Source organism: Anarhichas minor, unplaced genomic scaffold (assembly GCF_050575085.1).
Source record: "Anarhichas minor isolate MPS153535 unplaced genomic scaffold, ASM5057508v1 ptg000021l, whole genome shotgun sequence".
Taxonomy (NCBI): Eukaryota; Metazoa; Chordata; class Actinopteri; order Perciformes; family Anarhichadidae; genus Anarhichas; species Anarhichas minor.
In genome coordinates this window covers 1,630,001-1,648,488 of record NW_027466467.1, presented here as the reverse complement: position 1 = coordinate 1,648,488, position 18,488 = coordinate 1,630,001, and the positions used below count along the sequence as shown (strand labels likewise).

The 18,488-nt window shown below is 43.8% G+C and overlaps 2 protein-coding genes across 2 annotated transcripts in view; one reads left to right on the top strand and one right to left on the bottom strand.

Moving 5' to 3' along the window:
• Positions 1–18,488, top strand: part of rnf123 (ring finger protein 123) — a 105,659-nt gene that overhangs the window by 56,080 nt on the left and 31,091 nt on the right. Inside the window, 3 exon segments of the mRNA XM_076096003.1 lie at positions 17,794–17,890; positions 17,893–17,934; positions 18,027–18,051. Of these exon segments, the coding sequence (XP_075952118.1) occupies positions 17,794–17,890; positions 17,893–17,934; positions 18,027–18,051 (164 nt within the window).
• amigo3 (adhesion molecule with Ig-like domain 3) lies at positions 8,748–10,391 on the bottom strand. The gene has a single exon (XM_076095999.1). The coding sequence runs from the start codon at positions 10,389–10,391 to the stop codon at positions 8,748–8,750; it is 1,644 nt and encodes a 547-aa protein (XP_075952114.1).

The window sequence follows — 18,488 nt, the reverse complement described above, 5'->3', positions numbered from 1 at the left end:
ACATGATAGCTAACAGTGCTAACAGTTTGCTGCTGTATTAATGCCCTGAATGTTGTATGTTGCTCCTTTAGGTTTTCTACAGGATCAGACTAATCCGGTGATAGTTGTCCGTACATCCATCCTCACGGAGAGCGTTGCATCCAGTTTGCATGAAAAGAGACAAAAATAGTTGAGCCAAGAATTTAAAAAATACCTTTTTTTCCACAGCTTTTTGTTGCAGACATGATCAGTCTTGTTGATGTCGTTCAGTTGTGCAGCATCACTTGCAACGTTTGATGTTTTGAACTTGTCTGGCTGTTTGTTGAACAGTAACAAAACCGAGTCATAGCTCTGTGATTGTAGGTGAGGTTTTTGGTGATTGCAGCAGAAGCTTAAAATGCTGTTATTATGGATAAACAGGCACCGTTTTTAACTATTAACTGATTAATACTTGCTGATCCTTCAAATAATCAATTGAAGGAAACTCCTGGATATTTGCATCTTTTCTTTAAAATGAAAAAGAAGCACAAACACTTATTTTCACCAGGATGCATCTCTTCTATATATATACTGGTTTCACAAAGTGTAGAACCATGAATGATTTACCGACTGACAGCATAACACAGAACACACAGAATCTGACTTTTCCAAGAGTTCCTTATTGTGCAGCGAGAGAACGAGCGGAAGCTACAGAGAGATGTGATTCTATTTACTCTGGTTTTCATGAATAAATGATGCGATTCATTTTAGTAGAGAACGAGAGAGCAGACGATGGGGATTCCTCCGTAATGGATGTGCGGAGGGTTTGTTGTGGCGCAGTCATGTAACACATTCTCTGTCCTGTGGTGGATTTCAAGTTTCTTTACAGGCCCCAACATTTAAATCACTGCTCACTGTCATACCGGGAATAAAGAAATGCGCGGCATACAAACACAGTCCAGTGCTGGCTGATCATTGACTGAATCAACTGTTTCCTGGTTGCACGAGAGAAACAGGATTTGTGTTTGTACATTTATTCGTAGAGGTATTTGCAGGACGTCGCCTGATCAATTAGTGAGCCGTTCAAAGCTCAGGCTCTGCTTTTTATACAGAGCCTGAGTTTCTGAGATGAGGATGAGCTCGTTGTAATACCTGAATATTGGTTTGTAGATTGCTTTTTGCCAATGGCTGAGAAGAAGCTCCAGTGCAGACACCAGGTCTATATAGTTTAAAATATATTCATCAAATGGTTTTAAAATGAGTAAAATAAGGATTTTCTATCGGTTGCTCTAACAACATATTCACACTTTGAGAAAAACTAGCCAGTGTCTGACCTCCAGTCTTTAGAGGCTTCATGCATACTTCACATTCAGACAGACAGCCTTTGACATCGCAGCAGTTAGCAGACAGATTTGTCTGTACAAAATTGTATCATCTGCATAAAAATGTGTTTTACACATATTGTAAAATGAGAGCTGCAGTGGCCCTCAAACGGTGTCCTTATACACACCTCTGTATCGCTGCAGTGAGGGTGGCGTGTGTGCAAATGATGCAAATGATATGTGTAACTGCAGGAAGAACATCGTTCACTTGAAAACACCACCCAAAGCACATTTTATCAATACAAAGCGCTTGAAAATCGGCAAAGTGTCCTTCAAGAAACCGGACAATACATCAACAGACACGGCTTGTGATCCGTCAGGATATCTCAAGGAAACGGTAGAGTCATCAAGAGGTCTTATTGAATGTCTGTGTTGTACTGACGAGCCTTTAACTAAAGCTGCTGATCCACCTGTGTTCATTCTGTTGGTGTAAAAAGTATATCTCAGTATCGCTACAGGGCAGGAAACGGTCCATCGAAGCCTCGGTTTGAGCCTTGCTTAGTTTCTGAAGACAATAGCATTCAAAATATGTTCTATGGTTAACTAGACTCGCCCTCGTTTGAAGATGATGATAAACAAGTGGAGCGTGACGTAATGTGTGTCGGCTGATAAGTAAGAATCTGTGGTCCAAATATGCCGACAACTAACTAGTTCATTTCTTTAACTTGTATTAATCATTCAGTTAACTGATTTCCACAATCAGTTGATGTATCATTAGCAGATGAATAATAAATATAGGTATTGTTATTGTCACTTTTCCTGTAATTGTTGAATTCCTGATTGAAATGATCTGCTTTGCCTCACACTTCTGAGGAAACATGATCTCGTGCCAATACTTGACTCTTCTTACATCCGATAAGCATCCTTCATCCAGTGCCATCAAACTAACCGAGATCAAATGCGTCCTGTAAGACACGTTACAGATTTACACTGTGTTCTGATACCAAGCCGCTTTATTTACAGGACATGGCCAACAATGACTGTTTCCCGCCGCTCAGCACAAACACTCGCTCCTGTTTTTGTTCCTTTTATCTTCCTCTGACTTCCGTCTCCTTCACACTCGTGTAAACCAGCAGTCCAAGTATTTATCTTATGTTTCTGTGATTTTTAAAGGAAAACAAAACTCAAAGAGTTGGAACATTCAGCACACGGACGTATAAATCTGTATTTTACTTTCTCAGTAGAAAGTCGACTCTTCCTCTTCTGTTGGAGTCGAATCAGCTGTCTAACATGAGCTCATACAGAAGGCTAACTGAAGGTACACTAACGTTCAAATGACGGTTCTGAACAATACTGGAACTGGTACCAGTTTAAGACCGGTCCTCAGGACATGTCACCAGTAAATAGTCTTTAATCAAACATTAATCAAAAACGATCCAGCTCATAAACAAGTCTGTCCACAATGGATCCTTGTTGTGAAAGCTTTGAACGTGAAATGAATTTACCGTATTTACGTCTCGTCTCTGGTGTGCAAAGGCGATCAGAGATGATAGTTTGTAATGGAACCTCAGCATGTTTTGACGAATATAGTTTACCGTGTGACATGATTTTTCGTCGTTCCTCTGTTAACTTTAACTCGAACGGGAAGTATATTTTTCCCCGCATCTCATCTGCGATGACAGAGTTGTGTTCTCTGTCCTTTTACAAGCTCAACCCAGATGTTGACGAGGAAAGACCTCTTACATATTTAATGGATGCTCTGCCCTCCATTTCACTTAAGTGCATCATCAGTGAGAACATCCCGTTTACCCCCCCCCACACACACACACACATTAACCCTTTCAGCTGAGGCACTGGGGAGGATAGTCCAGGACGTCATAGTGTTGACCTCCGCTGTCCACAGGAAGAAGTGACGTGTGAAAGATGTAAAAAGAGGAAGTTCAACCGAGTTTACTTTCCCACCTCACAGCCGACCTGAAGGTCGCCTTGTTGGGTTCACAAAGTCACAGATATTCCTCTGAGATCTAATATCCACAAACCACTCGCACTGTTTCATCATGATCATCAGTGACCCTCTAGGGTGGTAGAAGAAAGAGAATCACATCGACAGTGGAATCAAATATCTCTATATGAATGTAGATAAGAGAGGGTCAGTGTTCAGGAATATAAGAACCACCCTGTTGATGACTCATTAGGAACGTGTCCATCCACATGTTTTTACAAGCATTTTCAATCTGCACACTATAAAAACCTGAGTGGAAACTCCTAAAATTCCCCACAAATCTTGACATATCTCAAAAAAGTTTTTAAACTCGTCTGAGTTAAAAAAAACTCTACATTTACATGCAGATATTTGATTTGATCACACTGTTGATGTAATTGTTAGTGTTACTGATCACGATGAAACACTGCTCGTCTGAGGAAAAGTTCAATTAAAGCCAAAATGCGATTTATCGTACAAATGACGTACATGAAGCACGTGACGGCTCCGCTGAAGAGATGAAAAACAGCGACAGATTAAAACATTCTCCTCATCAGATCTGATGTGACCTTCCTCACATTAATACATGAAACAAAGAGAAGTCTACTATTTCTATCAAGTTTTCTAAATTCTCTCCTAACAATCGCATAACTGTAGTGGATGGAAACAAGCTTTCATTTCAGGCGCCAAAGCTTCATGTGTTAAAGCTGCATTCTCTCTAATGTCCACCAGGGGGCGACTCCTCTGGTTGTATAGAAGTCTATGAGAAAATGACTCTACTTCTCTCTTGATTTATTACCTCAGTAAACATTGTAAACATGAGTTCATGGTCTCAATCTCTAGTTTCAAGTCTTCTTCAATACAGCATGATGTTCATTTAGTACATTATGGTCCATTTAGAGTCAAACAGACCATAAAGCAGGGGATTCTTTAGGGCGGGGCTTACTTTGATTGACAGGTCTCTACCAGAGACGTATACGGCGTCTCTACGTCACTCCTCAGTCCAGATATGGTCACTTCCTGTTCATTGGTTGCAAAAAAGCCAAGATGGCCACGGCGAATTCGCCCAACTCGAGGCTTCATTACGTCGGTCCACAAATCTGGAAACTACACGGCTACAACAATTTGTTTCCATGTAGTCAAACTGGCTCCATTACTAATATGCTGACTCATCTCTTATCTATTATTATGAATTTAAGGAACCATCAGCAGAGGAGTTCTCAGGTGTAAATCTCCGGAGTTTTTTTTCTTCTTCTCTGCAGTAAATAATGTGACTGATGTGAGTGGAGCCTTTTTAATAAAGTGTGAAAAATACCTCCAGGATGTGACTTTCACCTCCTCCGTGTTTCAAATCTCCCCTCCGCCATCGAACCCCTGAGTGGGCTCGTCGACTTTAGAATAATGGCCCATTCTTCAGGATCTGCATAACGATCAGTGGTTTCCAGCGGTTATTTATGGCCGCTGAGGATCGTTTCTGATGTTAAGTGATACCGTGTTGATTTGAATAATGGCGTGAATGAAACAGGAAATAACCCGGGGAGATTAATGAGGTGTGTGTGTGTGTGTGTGTGTGTGTGTGTGTGTGTGTGTGTGTGTGTGTGTGTGTGTGTGTGTGTGTGTGTGTGTGTGTGTGTGTGTGTGTGTGTGTGTGTGTGTGTGTGTGTGTGTGTGTGTGTGTGTGACGACTATTTTTTGTGTTAATAAAGTATGCTTTTATGTAAAGGCTCCAGTTTAATGATACACAATATCAGAGCAGTAATGATGCTTGATTTAGTCAATTTATGAGACAGAAAGACGGGAATAGTTTGGATATTTAAAGGTGAACATGAGGTGAATTTTAGAGGTTATGCACTCATGTAAAGTCGATGGTTAGACGTGATGTAATACATTTGCATATGTCGGGGCAAATGTTGGCATGTTTTGTGGAGAAATCAGCTGTTTTTTTTGTTTTGTTTAAACGCATTCATTCTCCTGAACGTGTTCCGTCTGATTTAGTTTAGAAGACTTTTAATGAGCGTGTGAGATCGACCGCCTCGCTGTATCTGAACCAGTTTAAAGTCAAATAAAGTCGGATTTAGTGTTTGTAAAGATTCGTTTTGTCCTCAGAGCTCCTCGTCTGTTTTTATCCTCCCGTTCTTTATTCAGACTCAATTACAGCAGCTAATAAACACATTTCCTCCAGTCTCACAGCCCGTTTCACATCCTAGTATACTCCTTTAACACACACACACACACACACACACACACACACAAATATAGATGTGTGTATATATATATATATATATATACATACATACAGTATATGGGTCTTCCTGCTCTTGACCAAATCCCTCATTTTGTAGCGTTTAGAGTCACTTGCCTGCAGTTTTTTCCTTTGTTAATGCTCTCACTCTCTCACACACACACACACACACATACATCTCTCTCTCTCGTGCTCTGATGCGTGAGAGGACAGGCAGAGATTTGAGCTGGTGACAAATTGTCTGACTGAAAAGCGACGCTGTTGTTGCTCTGTGACTCTTAACGTTCTGTTACCAGAAGTACACAAAGGCTGAGTCTTATTATTGAAGAATGTAAATAACTTCCATGGTTTCCAGATTCGGTGTTGAATAAGTTGTCTTTCATACATGCAGCTTCTCGGATCAACTCAACCAACAAATCAAAAATGGGGCTTTAAATGAGGCGGAACAATTGACTTCTAGCTTCATGATTCTCTCACGGTGAAGAGGACATTGGTGCATCATGATGATGGTGATGATGATGATGGTGGTGATGATGAGAGAAGTGAAGGTGGTGATGATGGCAGTAAAACGACCAAACAGGGAGGTGTTGATGTTATTGAGCAAACATGTGATTTATCCATTTTTATTCATCTTTTTCCTACAATGATGATCTGCTGCTCTGTATTTATCACAAACAATATTCTGACTTCATGTTCTTCTTTGCGCTCCAACTGTCTCTCTTATATAAAGAAAGCACGTATATTAACTATAATAGTATCAAAAGTAATGTAATTATTATGCAGAATGAAGTGTTGGACATAAAACATTATTTAGTGGATAAATAAATACAATCAAGGGACAAAATTAATTTTGAAGATGCAGATTCAGTTTAATTAACAGAATTAACAGTAAATGTTTAAATTTGAATGAAATATTAACTATAACAACTAACTGTTGTAACATGAATATATATTGTCGGTCTAAACTGTGACGGCATCTTAAATTCTCATTGCTTCATCCAGATGTCACAGAAACTAAATCATATTTGATCATTTTTCTGCAGAATCTGTCAAGTTGTTGTTGAATGTGTAGATTTGACCCTTCGCTAAGCCCCGCCCACTGCTGCAACGCCAGTCAAGCCCACACTGTCACTAACTGCACTCCTTGAATACTCAAAAAGAGAAGCAGACAGAAGGGTCTATATGTGTATCAGGATGTCAAACTGATTCAGTGAAAACATGTCAAAAAGATAAAGATAGAAGCTAAAGATCGAGCTAAAGCTATTGAGAAGACAATGAACATTAAGGAACAACACTGTTCCTGTAAAGTGAAAGCAGCATGTAGCATAGCAGTGCTAACGCTAGTTAATGACATGCTAACGTACTCTGCTAATGTTAGCTCCACAGGTTTGTAGGTAGAAACGAAACGTTTATCTCCTTCAACCTCTCCGGGTAACGAGTATCACGATCACACAACGTTTAACATGACGAGCTCCACATCCACTAAACCAGCCTGAACATGAAGAACATCTGAAACCACTGATAAGAGTCTACGGAGCAGAGGTGGATCGTTATTGGACCCTGGTCAGAGCTGTATGATGCTACGCTATGATTGGTCAGTCTGCATTTGAGGGGCGGGACTTGGCAAAGGGTCAATTGTCGGCCGAGTTTATTCACCTGGTCGAGGCTGAATGTGTAAAGATTGTGGCTGTACACACATGCGCACACACACACTCACTCACACACTCGACTCTTTACACTGTCACATCCCAGTAACAATAAGAAGGCATGCGTTCACCTGGACAGTCCAGATACAGAGGTTTATTAACACACAGGTAAAGACAGGTGGGAGAGAGGGGGGTCAGTGTGAGGAGGGGGCAGATGCAGTGAATACAGTGAAGAAGACAATAAAAAAACAACAAACATGTCCGCCCTGATTGTCCCGTCAGTCCTGCTGTGTATTCACCACACAGCGGCGAATCTTTGCTTTGTCAGCGATTCATTTCGACATTTATAGTCTCAGACAGAGTGAAATAAAAAGAAGAGCCTGAAGAAGTCCTCCTGTCTCCAACTCAACAAAACAATGATTCTTCTTCTGCAGCATAAATAATTTCAGCTGATGCATTTCATTTATTTATTTCCCTTTTGATTTCCCGAACTTCGTTCTGACTGATGATGACGGTAATCAAGTTCCAAGGGAGAGGAGGAGGAAGGATGGATAGGGGAAGGAGTTCAAACCTTATCCTTTAAAACTGTTTCTATTTTTACTTGATAAAAGATCCTCTTCTTCTTCTCTAGCTTGTCTACTCTAAAACGTTTCACATTGTGACAGAGCTACACTACGCAGGTTGGTTTGGCTCTCATCAACTGACTACAAAAGGAAACACTAAAAAGCTCTAAAAAAGGATATATTTTTTATTTTCTCTGTCTCTGTACGAGACAAGAAGGCATCTGCAGCAAATGTTTATTAAAGGTACAAGCCGTGCTTAAAGGGACAGCAGCAGTCCATGCTCCATCGTTGTGGCAGGAAAAACATCCCTGACGTCCTTTAAACTTCATCTCAAACACAGTTTCCTCGCTCAGACTACGAGGCAGTATCCCGAGTTCATGATCTTTCTATTTTTGGTTTTAAATCCTGCAAGATTTTTATTTTTTTTTACTTTCCTCTCCTGCGTCTTTGTCCTCTCTTTCCTGTAACTTCTCCGTGAGCACCGTCCCTACCCTCTCAGTCTGCCTGAGCCCGTCCCATCACAGTGCATTGGTTGATGGCTGTCTGTAGGGCCTAGTAGGCAAGACTTTGGGCAAACAACAATATATATATATGTAAATGTGGTTGACAGTATTCAATCTCTTCAACTTGTTCTGTTTTTATCAGGCTGTTGTAAAGAAAAGATACATTTTGAAAGTCAGTATGGATTACCGGTTTGCTCAGGTCCGGTGCTGGGGTGCAGTGGAAGGTGATCCGGTGCTGGGGGTAAAGGGAGGTGGTCCGGTTCTGGGTGTAGGGGGAGGTGATCCGGTTCTAGGGCCAGTGGGAAGTGGTCTGGTTCTGGGTGCGCGGGGGGTGGTCCGGTGCTGGGGGCAGTGGGAGGTGGTCTGGTGCTTAAGTCAGTGGCAGGTGGTCTAGTTCTATGGTCAGTGGCAGGTGGTCTAGTTCTAGGGGCAGTGGGGGGGGTGGTCTGGTTCTAGGGGCAGTGGGAGGTGGTGAAGAAGCAGAGGGGGAAGTGAGTGAGAGGTGATGATGCTGTCTGTCGCTCTCTCTCTGCTATTGCAACGTGATCGGAGTGTCTGAGAACATGGACATGATGGGGTCCGCCTCCCCCGCCCTCTGTTGCGACTGGTTGTGGAGCTTTGAGTGCTGCTCTGCCCCTAGTAGTAAACCTGGACCCAAGTGTCCTCCTGTCCCTGCCCTGACTCTGCCGTTCTGCTGCTCTCTGATCGGCTCCAGAAAGACCACATGCTTGTTGGTACTGACCTTGCGGCCCGGGCCCTCAGTGGTCGCCGGCGGGGTTGGGGTGAGGATGGAGGACTGGGCACTCCCTGCTCCAGCCTCCTTCCCTTGGCTCGGGGTCGCCGGGGTCGGAACTTTGCGGCAGGGAGGGCAGCGGCAGGGCGTCAGGAAGAGGTACATGAGGACCAGCACCAGGCTCACCACACAGCCCAGCAAGGTGGTGAATCCGGTGTTGAACGGCTCGTGAAGCTCGTCGTTGTGCAGCACCACGGTCACATTGACCTCCTGCGTCTCGTTGCGCTGCTGTTGCCGATCCAGAGACATACACCAGTAGATGCCGGAGTCCTCCGCACGAGCCGCCACGATCTCCAAGCTGCCGTTGGTGTACATCTTTAAGGATCCGTTGTTCCCCGGAGGTTCCACGTATTCCTGATTCGGTGACACCCAGAGAAAGGTCACACGCTGTCCGATGAGAGTGCTCACACAGTGCAGCAGCATCGGCTTTCCCACCTTCACTGAAACACTGCTATTCTGCTCTTTCAGCCCCTGACTCATCGCGGTCAAGTTGCATTTTTCAAAGTAGCGGCCGTGCTGGAAGAAGCGCACGGTACCTCTCTGTATCCCGTAGACCAGACAGGTGTACTCCTGTCGGAAGTCAGTCACCGAGGCAAATCCTCTCTGGTCCCAGTGCCTGAACAGTCCGTACATGGAGCACTCACAGACCAGGGAGTTGTTGTGAAGGTAGAGTCCTCTCTGCATTGAGATGGGTAAGTTTGTTATGTCCTCCAGGGGTAGTTTGGACAGGCGGTTTGAGGACAGGTCCAGCATGGTAAGGTGAGGGTGGCTGTGCTCTTGGATGGAAAAGAAGGGGAAGTCTGTGAGGCGGTTATGACTGAGGTAGGCCTTGCGGAGGCTGCCCAGTCCAGCCAGGGCTCTGCTCTCCACGTGGGCAATACGGTTGTTGAACAGAAGCAGCTCCTTCAACCCGGTCAGATCCAGGAAGTAATGCTGCTCCAAAACACGAAGCTGATTGGACGACAGGTCCAGGTGTTGGAGCAGCGTCCCAGAGGCGTTTCGAAATGCCCCAAGCTGAATAACAGTCAGCCGGTTGTGCGCTATCCGTAACGTCTCCAATCGGTTCAGTCCTTCGAAGCTGCCCCCCTCCAACTGCGCGATCCGGTTGTGGCTGAGATCCAGAGTGACGACGGAGACGGCCATCTCTCGGGGCACCTGATCCAGACCCACGGCGGTGCAGCTGAGGATGTCCGAGGCGCAGAGGCATCTGCCCGGCTGGGTGGAGCCCTGAGACGGGCAGACGGTGGCCTGGACCGGGCCCGGCTGGGGGAGCTGGAGACAAACTAACAAGACGACAACGGACCACCACGACGGCGATGCCGCTGTAACCGCTGGTGCCACTACACCCTGCGGAAAACCACCGCTCCCAGCAACATACAACATGATGCCACCAGCAGGCTGCGGGCATCAGCAGCGCAGAGATCTGTTTATAGTTTTCTCTGTATTATAACTCTTTCAAACGTGCTTTTCACATCCTTCATGCTGTTCTGATTCTTCTCATTTTCATCAAGTAATTCACATTTGACATAGACAGACTCCTGCCAGACTAACACATGAGAGTGTGTGCACTTGTTTTTCATGTTTCTCTACCTTGTTCCAGTCCTTTTACATATGGAGCTAAAGCCTCTTATACTGCAGCCAGATATGCTGGTGTAAATGTTCGAATCCCTCGGTCTCTTATCGTTTCCAAGACACGTCTTAAGAGAGGAAGCTTATTTGCATTTAAGCTGCGGGGCACAAACACAAAGTCACTGTGATAAACGCCTCCAGCTCCAGGCGTGATCGTTTTATTTTTGTGAAACCCGGTTAATGTTGAATGAGGCGATCGCATCTGCGTCCACCTGCCAGCGTGGCGGCCATCTGGAGAGGGCAAACAAGATTTTAAAATAAATAAATAATCAAATGAAGAGAGGTGGAAACAGAGTTTGAGAGGTCCAGGTGCGCCCGCTGTAAACAAACAAAATCCCTTCTGTTGTGTGATTTGTGCTCAGCAGGGTGAAAACAAACTCTGAATGAACGCAGTCAAAGTTCAGTCGCTTAAAAACTCATCCAGTAGAAGAAAAAAGGAGGAGTTGTGCTTGTAGAATCCTTTTATTTCCAGTCGGAGAAAACATTGTGCGTTCAGCTCCCCCTCGGAGACCCGTTTAGCCCATAGCTGCACCTCCAGTACCTCCGACACGGACAGGAAGTCCTCTCCCGATCGTTAGGTCCTGAAGACTTTCTCCTCGGCTCGTCCTCCTTATTTCAAAAAATAGAACGTAAACAGACCCGGTGATGTTTTTTGTATTCTCCAAACAGAAGAGGAGCCTTTTTTCATCTCAGTTGTTCGTCTCAGTCTCTTTGTTTTTTCTACGCCAAGTCTGTTTTTTTTCTTCTTCTTGTTTTTTTGTGAATCACGGACCCCAGCTGTCTGCCGCCCACAGCACACGCCCCGAGTCGCGAGATCAGATTTTCAAAGAAGTCAGCATCGCGTCCACTTCGCTTCACTTCTCTTCACTCGCAGCCACTTAAAGCTCACACTCACTCACACTCACACACACACACACTCTGACTGTCTTTCTCCTCCGGCTGATCCGTGCAGAGACGTGTTTTTTTTTCTTCAGCAGTGGGTGGATGATAGATTTTGTATGCAGAAGAGAAATCTGTGAAACATGCAGCTGGGAGCTCTTCTTTCTCTTCTCCGAGGCTCAGAAAAAAGAAGGAAACGGATAGAAGGAGAGACGTTATTCCTCTCCAGATGTGTGTGTGTGTGTATATATGTGTATATATACACACATGTGAGTCCAGATGTGAGTGTGCTGGAGGTCGAGCTGTGAGCTGCTTCCCGTCTCCTCACCACTCGCTGTGACTGTGAGCTGTGTGTCTGCCTCCTCTGGTGCTTTCCCAGCTCCTCCTCCTCCTCCTCCTCCTCCTCTTCCTCTCCTCCATTATAGTTTAACCCCCCCCCCACACCACCACACACACATTTACTCAGCACCTTCCTCCTCTTTTTACTGCTCTTTTCTTGTCTATTTCTGTTTCAGGCTCTCACGTTGTTGTTTTTATCACCACGTCTCTCTCTCTCTCTCTCTCTCTCTCTCTCTCACTCTCTCTCTGTCTCTCTCTCTCTCTCTCTGTCTCTCTCTCTCTCTTTATCTCTGTCTGTCTCTCTCTCTCTCTCTCCACCCGAGGCTTATGCTGCTACAGTGTGAGGGGGATTCTGGGGGAAACCAGATCTCTGCAAACATTACTATCTAAATGTGAATAAACTTCAACGCAGACTGACATTTATTTGAAAAAAACAAACAAACTTTACATGCTTGTGCATCTAAATTGTTGTTTTTTTTACACGTGGTTGCAGGTGTGTGTTTTATTGACATGACTAAAGGTGCAACACATCATTCTTACCTCTGTATTCATGATAATACTAACGTCACCCATTGGTTTGTGGACTGCAGTTTTGAAGCTTCGAGTAGGGTGTTTTTGCCGTCGCCATCTTTTGCAACCAATAAACAGGAAGTGACGATATTTGGACTGAAAAGTGACGTAGAGACGCCGTATAGTCTGGTAGAGACCTGTCAATCACTGTGTAGCCCCGCCCTAAAGCATCCCCTGCTTTATGGTCTATTTGACTCTAAATGGACCATAATGTACTAAATGAACATCATGCTGTATTGAAGAAGACTTGAAACTAGAGATTGAGACCATAAACTCATGTTTACAACGTTTACTGAGGAAATAAATCAAGAGAGAAGTAGTCATTTCCTCATAGACTTCTATACAACCAGAGGAGTCGCCCCCTGGTGGACACTAGAGAGAATGCAGCTTTAAGACATGAAGCATCGACTTCACTCTGCAGTACTTATTTCCCCTCTGTTTAGTCTGGTTTTATCCATCTATCACTTTCTTTTGGACCAGCATGTCAACATGTTTATTTCTGTTTTAAAGTTGGACATTTTAACATAGAGGTCTACGGGGATCGACTCGCTTTTAGAGCCTCAAGTGGCCATTTGAGGAAGTGCAGTTTTGGGCACTTCTGCGTCATTTCTCAGTAGTGGAGGTGTGCACAGTTTGAGGACAGTTGTTCTTGGTTTTACTCGCCAAATTATTAATTCTGAGCATTTCTTCCAATTTAGAACTTTCAACCTGTCAGAGAAGAATATTGTAAACTGGTGACAAGCTTGTTTCTAAATATTATCCATGTTTAGTGGTCTATTGCTTAATAGATGGTGAGCTGTTTCACACATTAAGGAATGAACATGATATTTTGACATATTCATTGTCTTTTTAAAGTAAAAGTTTAGCCTTTTATTTAATATCTCTTTGCATTACTGGCTCAAACATGCAGGTTTAAACTGAGTGTTTTTAATAAGAGTATTTTCTAGCTTCTTGTGCGTTCAAATGTCTCGCCGTGCCTCATTTGCATAATTATTCTTTATAACCTTTACGGAACCTTTCGTGAGGCAGTTAAAGATACAGGAAGTAGTCTCTGAGTCAGCTCATCACAAGCAGGTGGAATTTATTTAAATTCTTGGTGGCAAAGCTGGAATGGCTGTATGCAAAATATATATATATATATATATATATATATATATATATATATATATACACAGTATGTAGTTGCATTTCTTTTTTTTCCAATTTTCAGTTGTGTTTTCATTCAATTGGCGAGCAAATTTCAAGCAAACCTTTGAAATGTAGCAATAAAAACGTTTACAAAACTGTGATTAAAATACATTGATGGAAACACGATCAATGTCTTTTATATAAATACCTGCAATATATTTTGGTTATTTTGTGCACAACAACCTCGTCGGCGTGTTAGAACTTGTTTTTATTTCTGGCAATCAGAAAATCCATTGGCACACGTTTCAGCGATATGGCCGTCGCCATCTTGGATGTCAGCCGTCGGCATGTTTTTTTTGCAATCAATGAACTAAAGTGACCATATTTGGAAGAGTGACGTAGAGACACTGTATACGTATCTGGTAGAGACCTGTCAATCACAGTAAGCCCCGCCCTAAAGCATAATTTACAAAATGAACATCATGCTTGAAACTTGAAACTAGACTTGAAACTAGAGATTGAGACCATAAACTCATGTTTACAATGTTTACTGAGGTAATAAATCAAGAGAGAAGTAGAGTCATTTTCTCATAGACTTCTATACAACCAGAGGAGTCGCCCCCTGGTGGACACTAGAGAGAATGCAGCTTTAGGACACTTATGCATCGGCTTCACTCGGCAGAACCGGATGTTGCCGCCTGAGTTGAACTAGCCATTGACGTCGTTCATCGTGCTGACTCAGCACAGTGACGCATCATGAAAGATCTATCAATCAGTAAACTGTTGATCACCTGCTGCACCGGCGACTGGAGTGTGTGTGTGTGTGTGTGTGTGTGTGTGTGTGTGTGTGTGTGTGTGTGTGTGTGTGTGTGTGTGTGTGTGTGTGTGTGTGTGTGTGTGTGTGTGTGTGTGTGTGTGTGTGTGTGTGTGTGTGTGTGTTAGGAGCTGTCTTCAGTTCTTGTGCTTTTCATGCTGGTCTCCTGTCACAGGGGATTAAGATAACACACACACTTTCACTTTAAATAGAAAACCTCAATACCTCTATGCTGACACACACTATAGGGATCCAGTTATTAACATATTAGGACATCAAACACACACACTCTCCTCTCTACACATACACACTCTCTCCTTTACACACACACACACACACACACACACACACACACACACACACACTCTCCTCTCTACACACAGACTCTCACTCCTCTACACACACACACACACACTCTCACTCCTCTACACATACACATACACACACACACACACACACACACTTCTTCTTTTTTAAAAGGTTCATAAGATGATTTCACTTTGTCTTTTGGGAGACGAGGTCCAGAATGTCAGAATAGGTTTAATGTCAACGTGTTTTTTACAAGTCTTTGACATTTAATCCGTCATGCGGTTAAACAGAGAATGTTTTTTTTAGTCAGACATGTCCCGTCGTTTATTCAAGTGTCCATATTTCTTTCTTTCTTTCTTTCTTTTTGTACCATTCATTCACGCTGGAGTCATTTTCCCCGCTTTGCTCGGCGTCTAATGAGCCGCGTCAATCGAACATTTTGCCCTTTTGTTGGTTTGTAATTAAAAACGGAACACAATGGACTCAAAAACACAGCCGGTGACATTTCGCAGCGCGTTCGCTGTGACTCACTCTGACTTCTTCTTATCAATGGATTCTATCACAAGATGTTTTCTCCCGAGGTAGAGGAGGAGCGCGTGAAGACGGGACGAAGAGTCTCTCTCGGCGTGAAGTGTCACGGCCGCTGTAGTGAAAAGGTCAGAGTGGATTTCGGTGGGAAATGTCACCGGTGTTTCCTCACCGGCTCCTCCTGTGACGGACAGGGATGACCTATCGGTCGCAGATATCTGCTGGTCACAAGCCACCTGTTGTCTTCATGTTTCACTCTCTCCTTTAATAATGATTATGTTAACAGAGATGCCTCCAAAATAAGAAGAATTAAATTATTCTAACTTCTATTTAGTCAATTTTTCAAATACTGTTTAATTTGTTTTCCAGTCCATAAAACCAAAACATCTATTTGTAAAGAGGACCTTCTCCGAGCTGAAAGGATGAAATACCTCTCAGACATGCAGAGACTGACTGGACTCAGTCGAGCTTTGGTGGCGACAGATTACAAACTCTTGACGGAATGATTTCAAATAAAAGAAGAGCTAGCTATCACTGTTTTTCTAAGCCCCGCCCCTCTTTGTTTCTCTCGCTATAGCACCTGTCAATCATCCCTCCTCACATATACAGTTCACCATCATACTGGTAAAAGATATTAATATACGAAGAAACATCATTCAGGACGTCGTCAAGTATTGTTTCAGCGACTTGTTTTATTCACAAGCGTAGATTTTTTTCAATCTGTCAAGTTTAATCTACATTATAAACTAAATTATCTTTTTTTTTTTAATGTAAAATACAAATCTGTGAGTTAACTTGTAACAACAGCTGTCAGATGAATGTAGGGGTTAAAAAGTGACAAAGTATTGAGGAGGAGGTCAGAAGGAATCGGTGTGTCCACCTAAGACACCACGACATCACCTCCTTCATCGCTGCAGCTCGGTGCTCTGAAGAGTCAAGAAATAGTAAGAGAGAGAGAGAGAAAGGGGGAGAGAGAGAGAGAGAGAGAGAGAACAGTATCAGTCATGAGAGGAGACAAAAGTGAGAGTAGAGAGAGAGGGAGTAGGTCTGTGGAAAGGCCCGCAATAAAAGATGGATGCTCAGGAGTTAGATTGAGTGGTGCCGCAGGGGGGGGGGAAGAGAGAGAGAGAGAGAGAGAGAGAGAGAGAGAGAGAGAGAGAGAGAGAGAGAGAGAGAGAGAGAGAGAGAGAGAGAGAGAGAGAGAGAGAGAGAGAGAGAGAGAGAGAGAGAGAGAGAGAAAAAAAGAAAAAGAAAAGGATGGAGGGCGGAGGAGAGGGGGAAGGTGGAGGGAAGAGAGAAGAATGGAGGATGGAGGAGAGGGAACATGGGGAGAGAGGAGGGAAGGTGTAGAGAGTAGGGAGGCGAGAGGAGACAGATTTATAGGAGATGAGGTTCTCATCACGTCTGATGCGTGAGATCTTGTTTTTCTCTGATTGTGTGAAAACAGGATTTCTTCGATTTCTTCTTCTTTCAGGAAAAAAAGCTCCAAAGTGTTGAGATGTTTAGTGTTGCTGATCTCTGCTGTCATCACGTTCACTCACTGAAACGTCACATCTTCCTGTCTGACTGTCTGACTTTTGGGTTTTCGGTTTCTGTTTCCGCGTTTGACCTCATTCACGCCGAGTCACTTCCTGTGTCTCCGGCCAATCAGAGAGCTGATCTGAATGCATCCTAGAGGAGGACTGGAGGAAGAACTCCTTAATTTAGTGTGGAGCGAGATCACAACAATAATTCAGATTTATCACCGTCACAGTAAATCCATTGAAAATGACAGAAAACCTCTTAAGGAAAAGATCTTATGAGAGTTTAAACCAGACATTTTCTGTTCCAGTGTATTTTCTGGTGATTTTTTTATTTCCTCCAAAACTGTCCAGTAAAATAATTTCAAATCTGACGTGATCATCGTCGGGACTCCACTGAACATTTCAGCAAACCTCTGAAGGAAAGAAGATCATGACGCTTCAAATCAATGTTTTAAAATGTAAATTGAGCCGACTTTCCCTTTAATTTTCTCCAAAACTCTTCTGTACTTTTAATTTTACATTATTAATAATTATTAATACTTTATTGATGTAATGCAAGTCTTTCTTCAACCTTTTTTTTTTGGGCCGCTTCGAGTACCGTAACAGCACAAATAGATGTGCATCAAAATCCCCCAAAACCTGTGACCATGACATCATTGATGTGTTTCTGATCTCTGATCATGTCACATTGTAAACAACCAATCAGAGGAGAGCTAGTAACGTTAGCAGCACCGCAAACGGCTAACCAACGGAGGTTCACTTCAGTTACATTATGATGCCTTCAGGCTCTGCTCAGTGAACATGAGTACTGGCTGAAGGTAATTTATAACGTTATCATGATGTGTTCACATGTAATCTGTAAAATGTAGTTTACAGCTGTAGTACCAGCTGCTATAATCAAACAGAGGGATCAATGATCAGTAATTAGTATCGGAACTGATCTGATCCAGCCTCGTGTTTGTGTTGCTTAACTCTTCTTCTTCTGGTGTTTAAAATGACAGCCCTCTCTCTTCTTCTTCTTCTGGTGTTTAAAATGACAGCCCTCTCTCTTCTTCTTCTTCCTCAGGATATCTCGGGCGTCCTCCGTGCTGCTCTCTGACCCCTGTTTCCAGCTCCACTCCATCCAGCACCTGTTAGGAGAGGGGGGGGGGGGACTCCTCCGGCTCCACGGCCGCCGTTACCTCCACCTCCGTCACCTCCACCGCCCGTCCGGTGATCGGGTCCCTGGGGTCGAACGTGGCCCCCGTGGCCCCTGTGATCCCTTCCGCCGCCGCCGCCGCCAACGCTGGGTCCTCGGAGCGCAAGCACTTCTCTCTCCACGCATGTGAGTGATCGCACATCAGAGGGATTCCAGATGTTTTAAAGTATCGTGTGGAGTCACTTGAGTCCGTTAAAGACGACAAGTTCTAAAGGTAGAAAAATAATCTGGAGGAGTGGAGCTGAACAGAAGTGAGACCTCTGTAGCTCGCTGCTCGTCTCTGCTGCAGCTACATTAGCCAGCTATACAAACACAGAGCTGTCAGAGGTGCATTGTGGGCAATGTAGGCGCCAGATTCTGACAGTGTGAATGAAGAGACATGTAGAGAGGAGGTGTAGGGAGGAGAGAGGAGGTGTAGAGAGGAGAGAGGAGGTGTAGAGAGGAGAGAGGAGGTGTAGGGAGGAGAGAGGAGGTGTAGAGAGGAGAGAGGAGGTGTAGGGAGGAGAGAGGAGGTGTAGGGAGGACAGAGGAGGTGTAGGGAGGACAGAGGAGGTGTAGGGAGG

Bases quoted from the DNA above. Each gene is read 5' to 3' on its own strand.
- amigo3 (XM_076095999.1), bottom strand. From the start codon at position 10,391: ATGTTGTATGTTGCTGGGAGCGGTGGTTTTCCGCAGGGTGTAGTGGCA.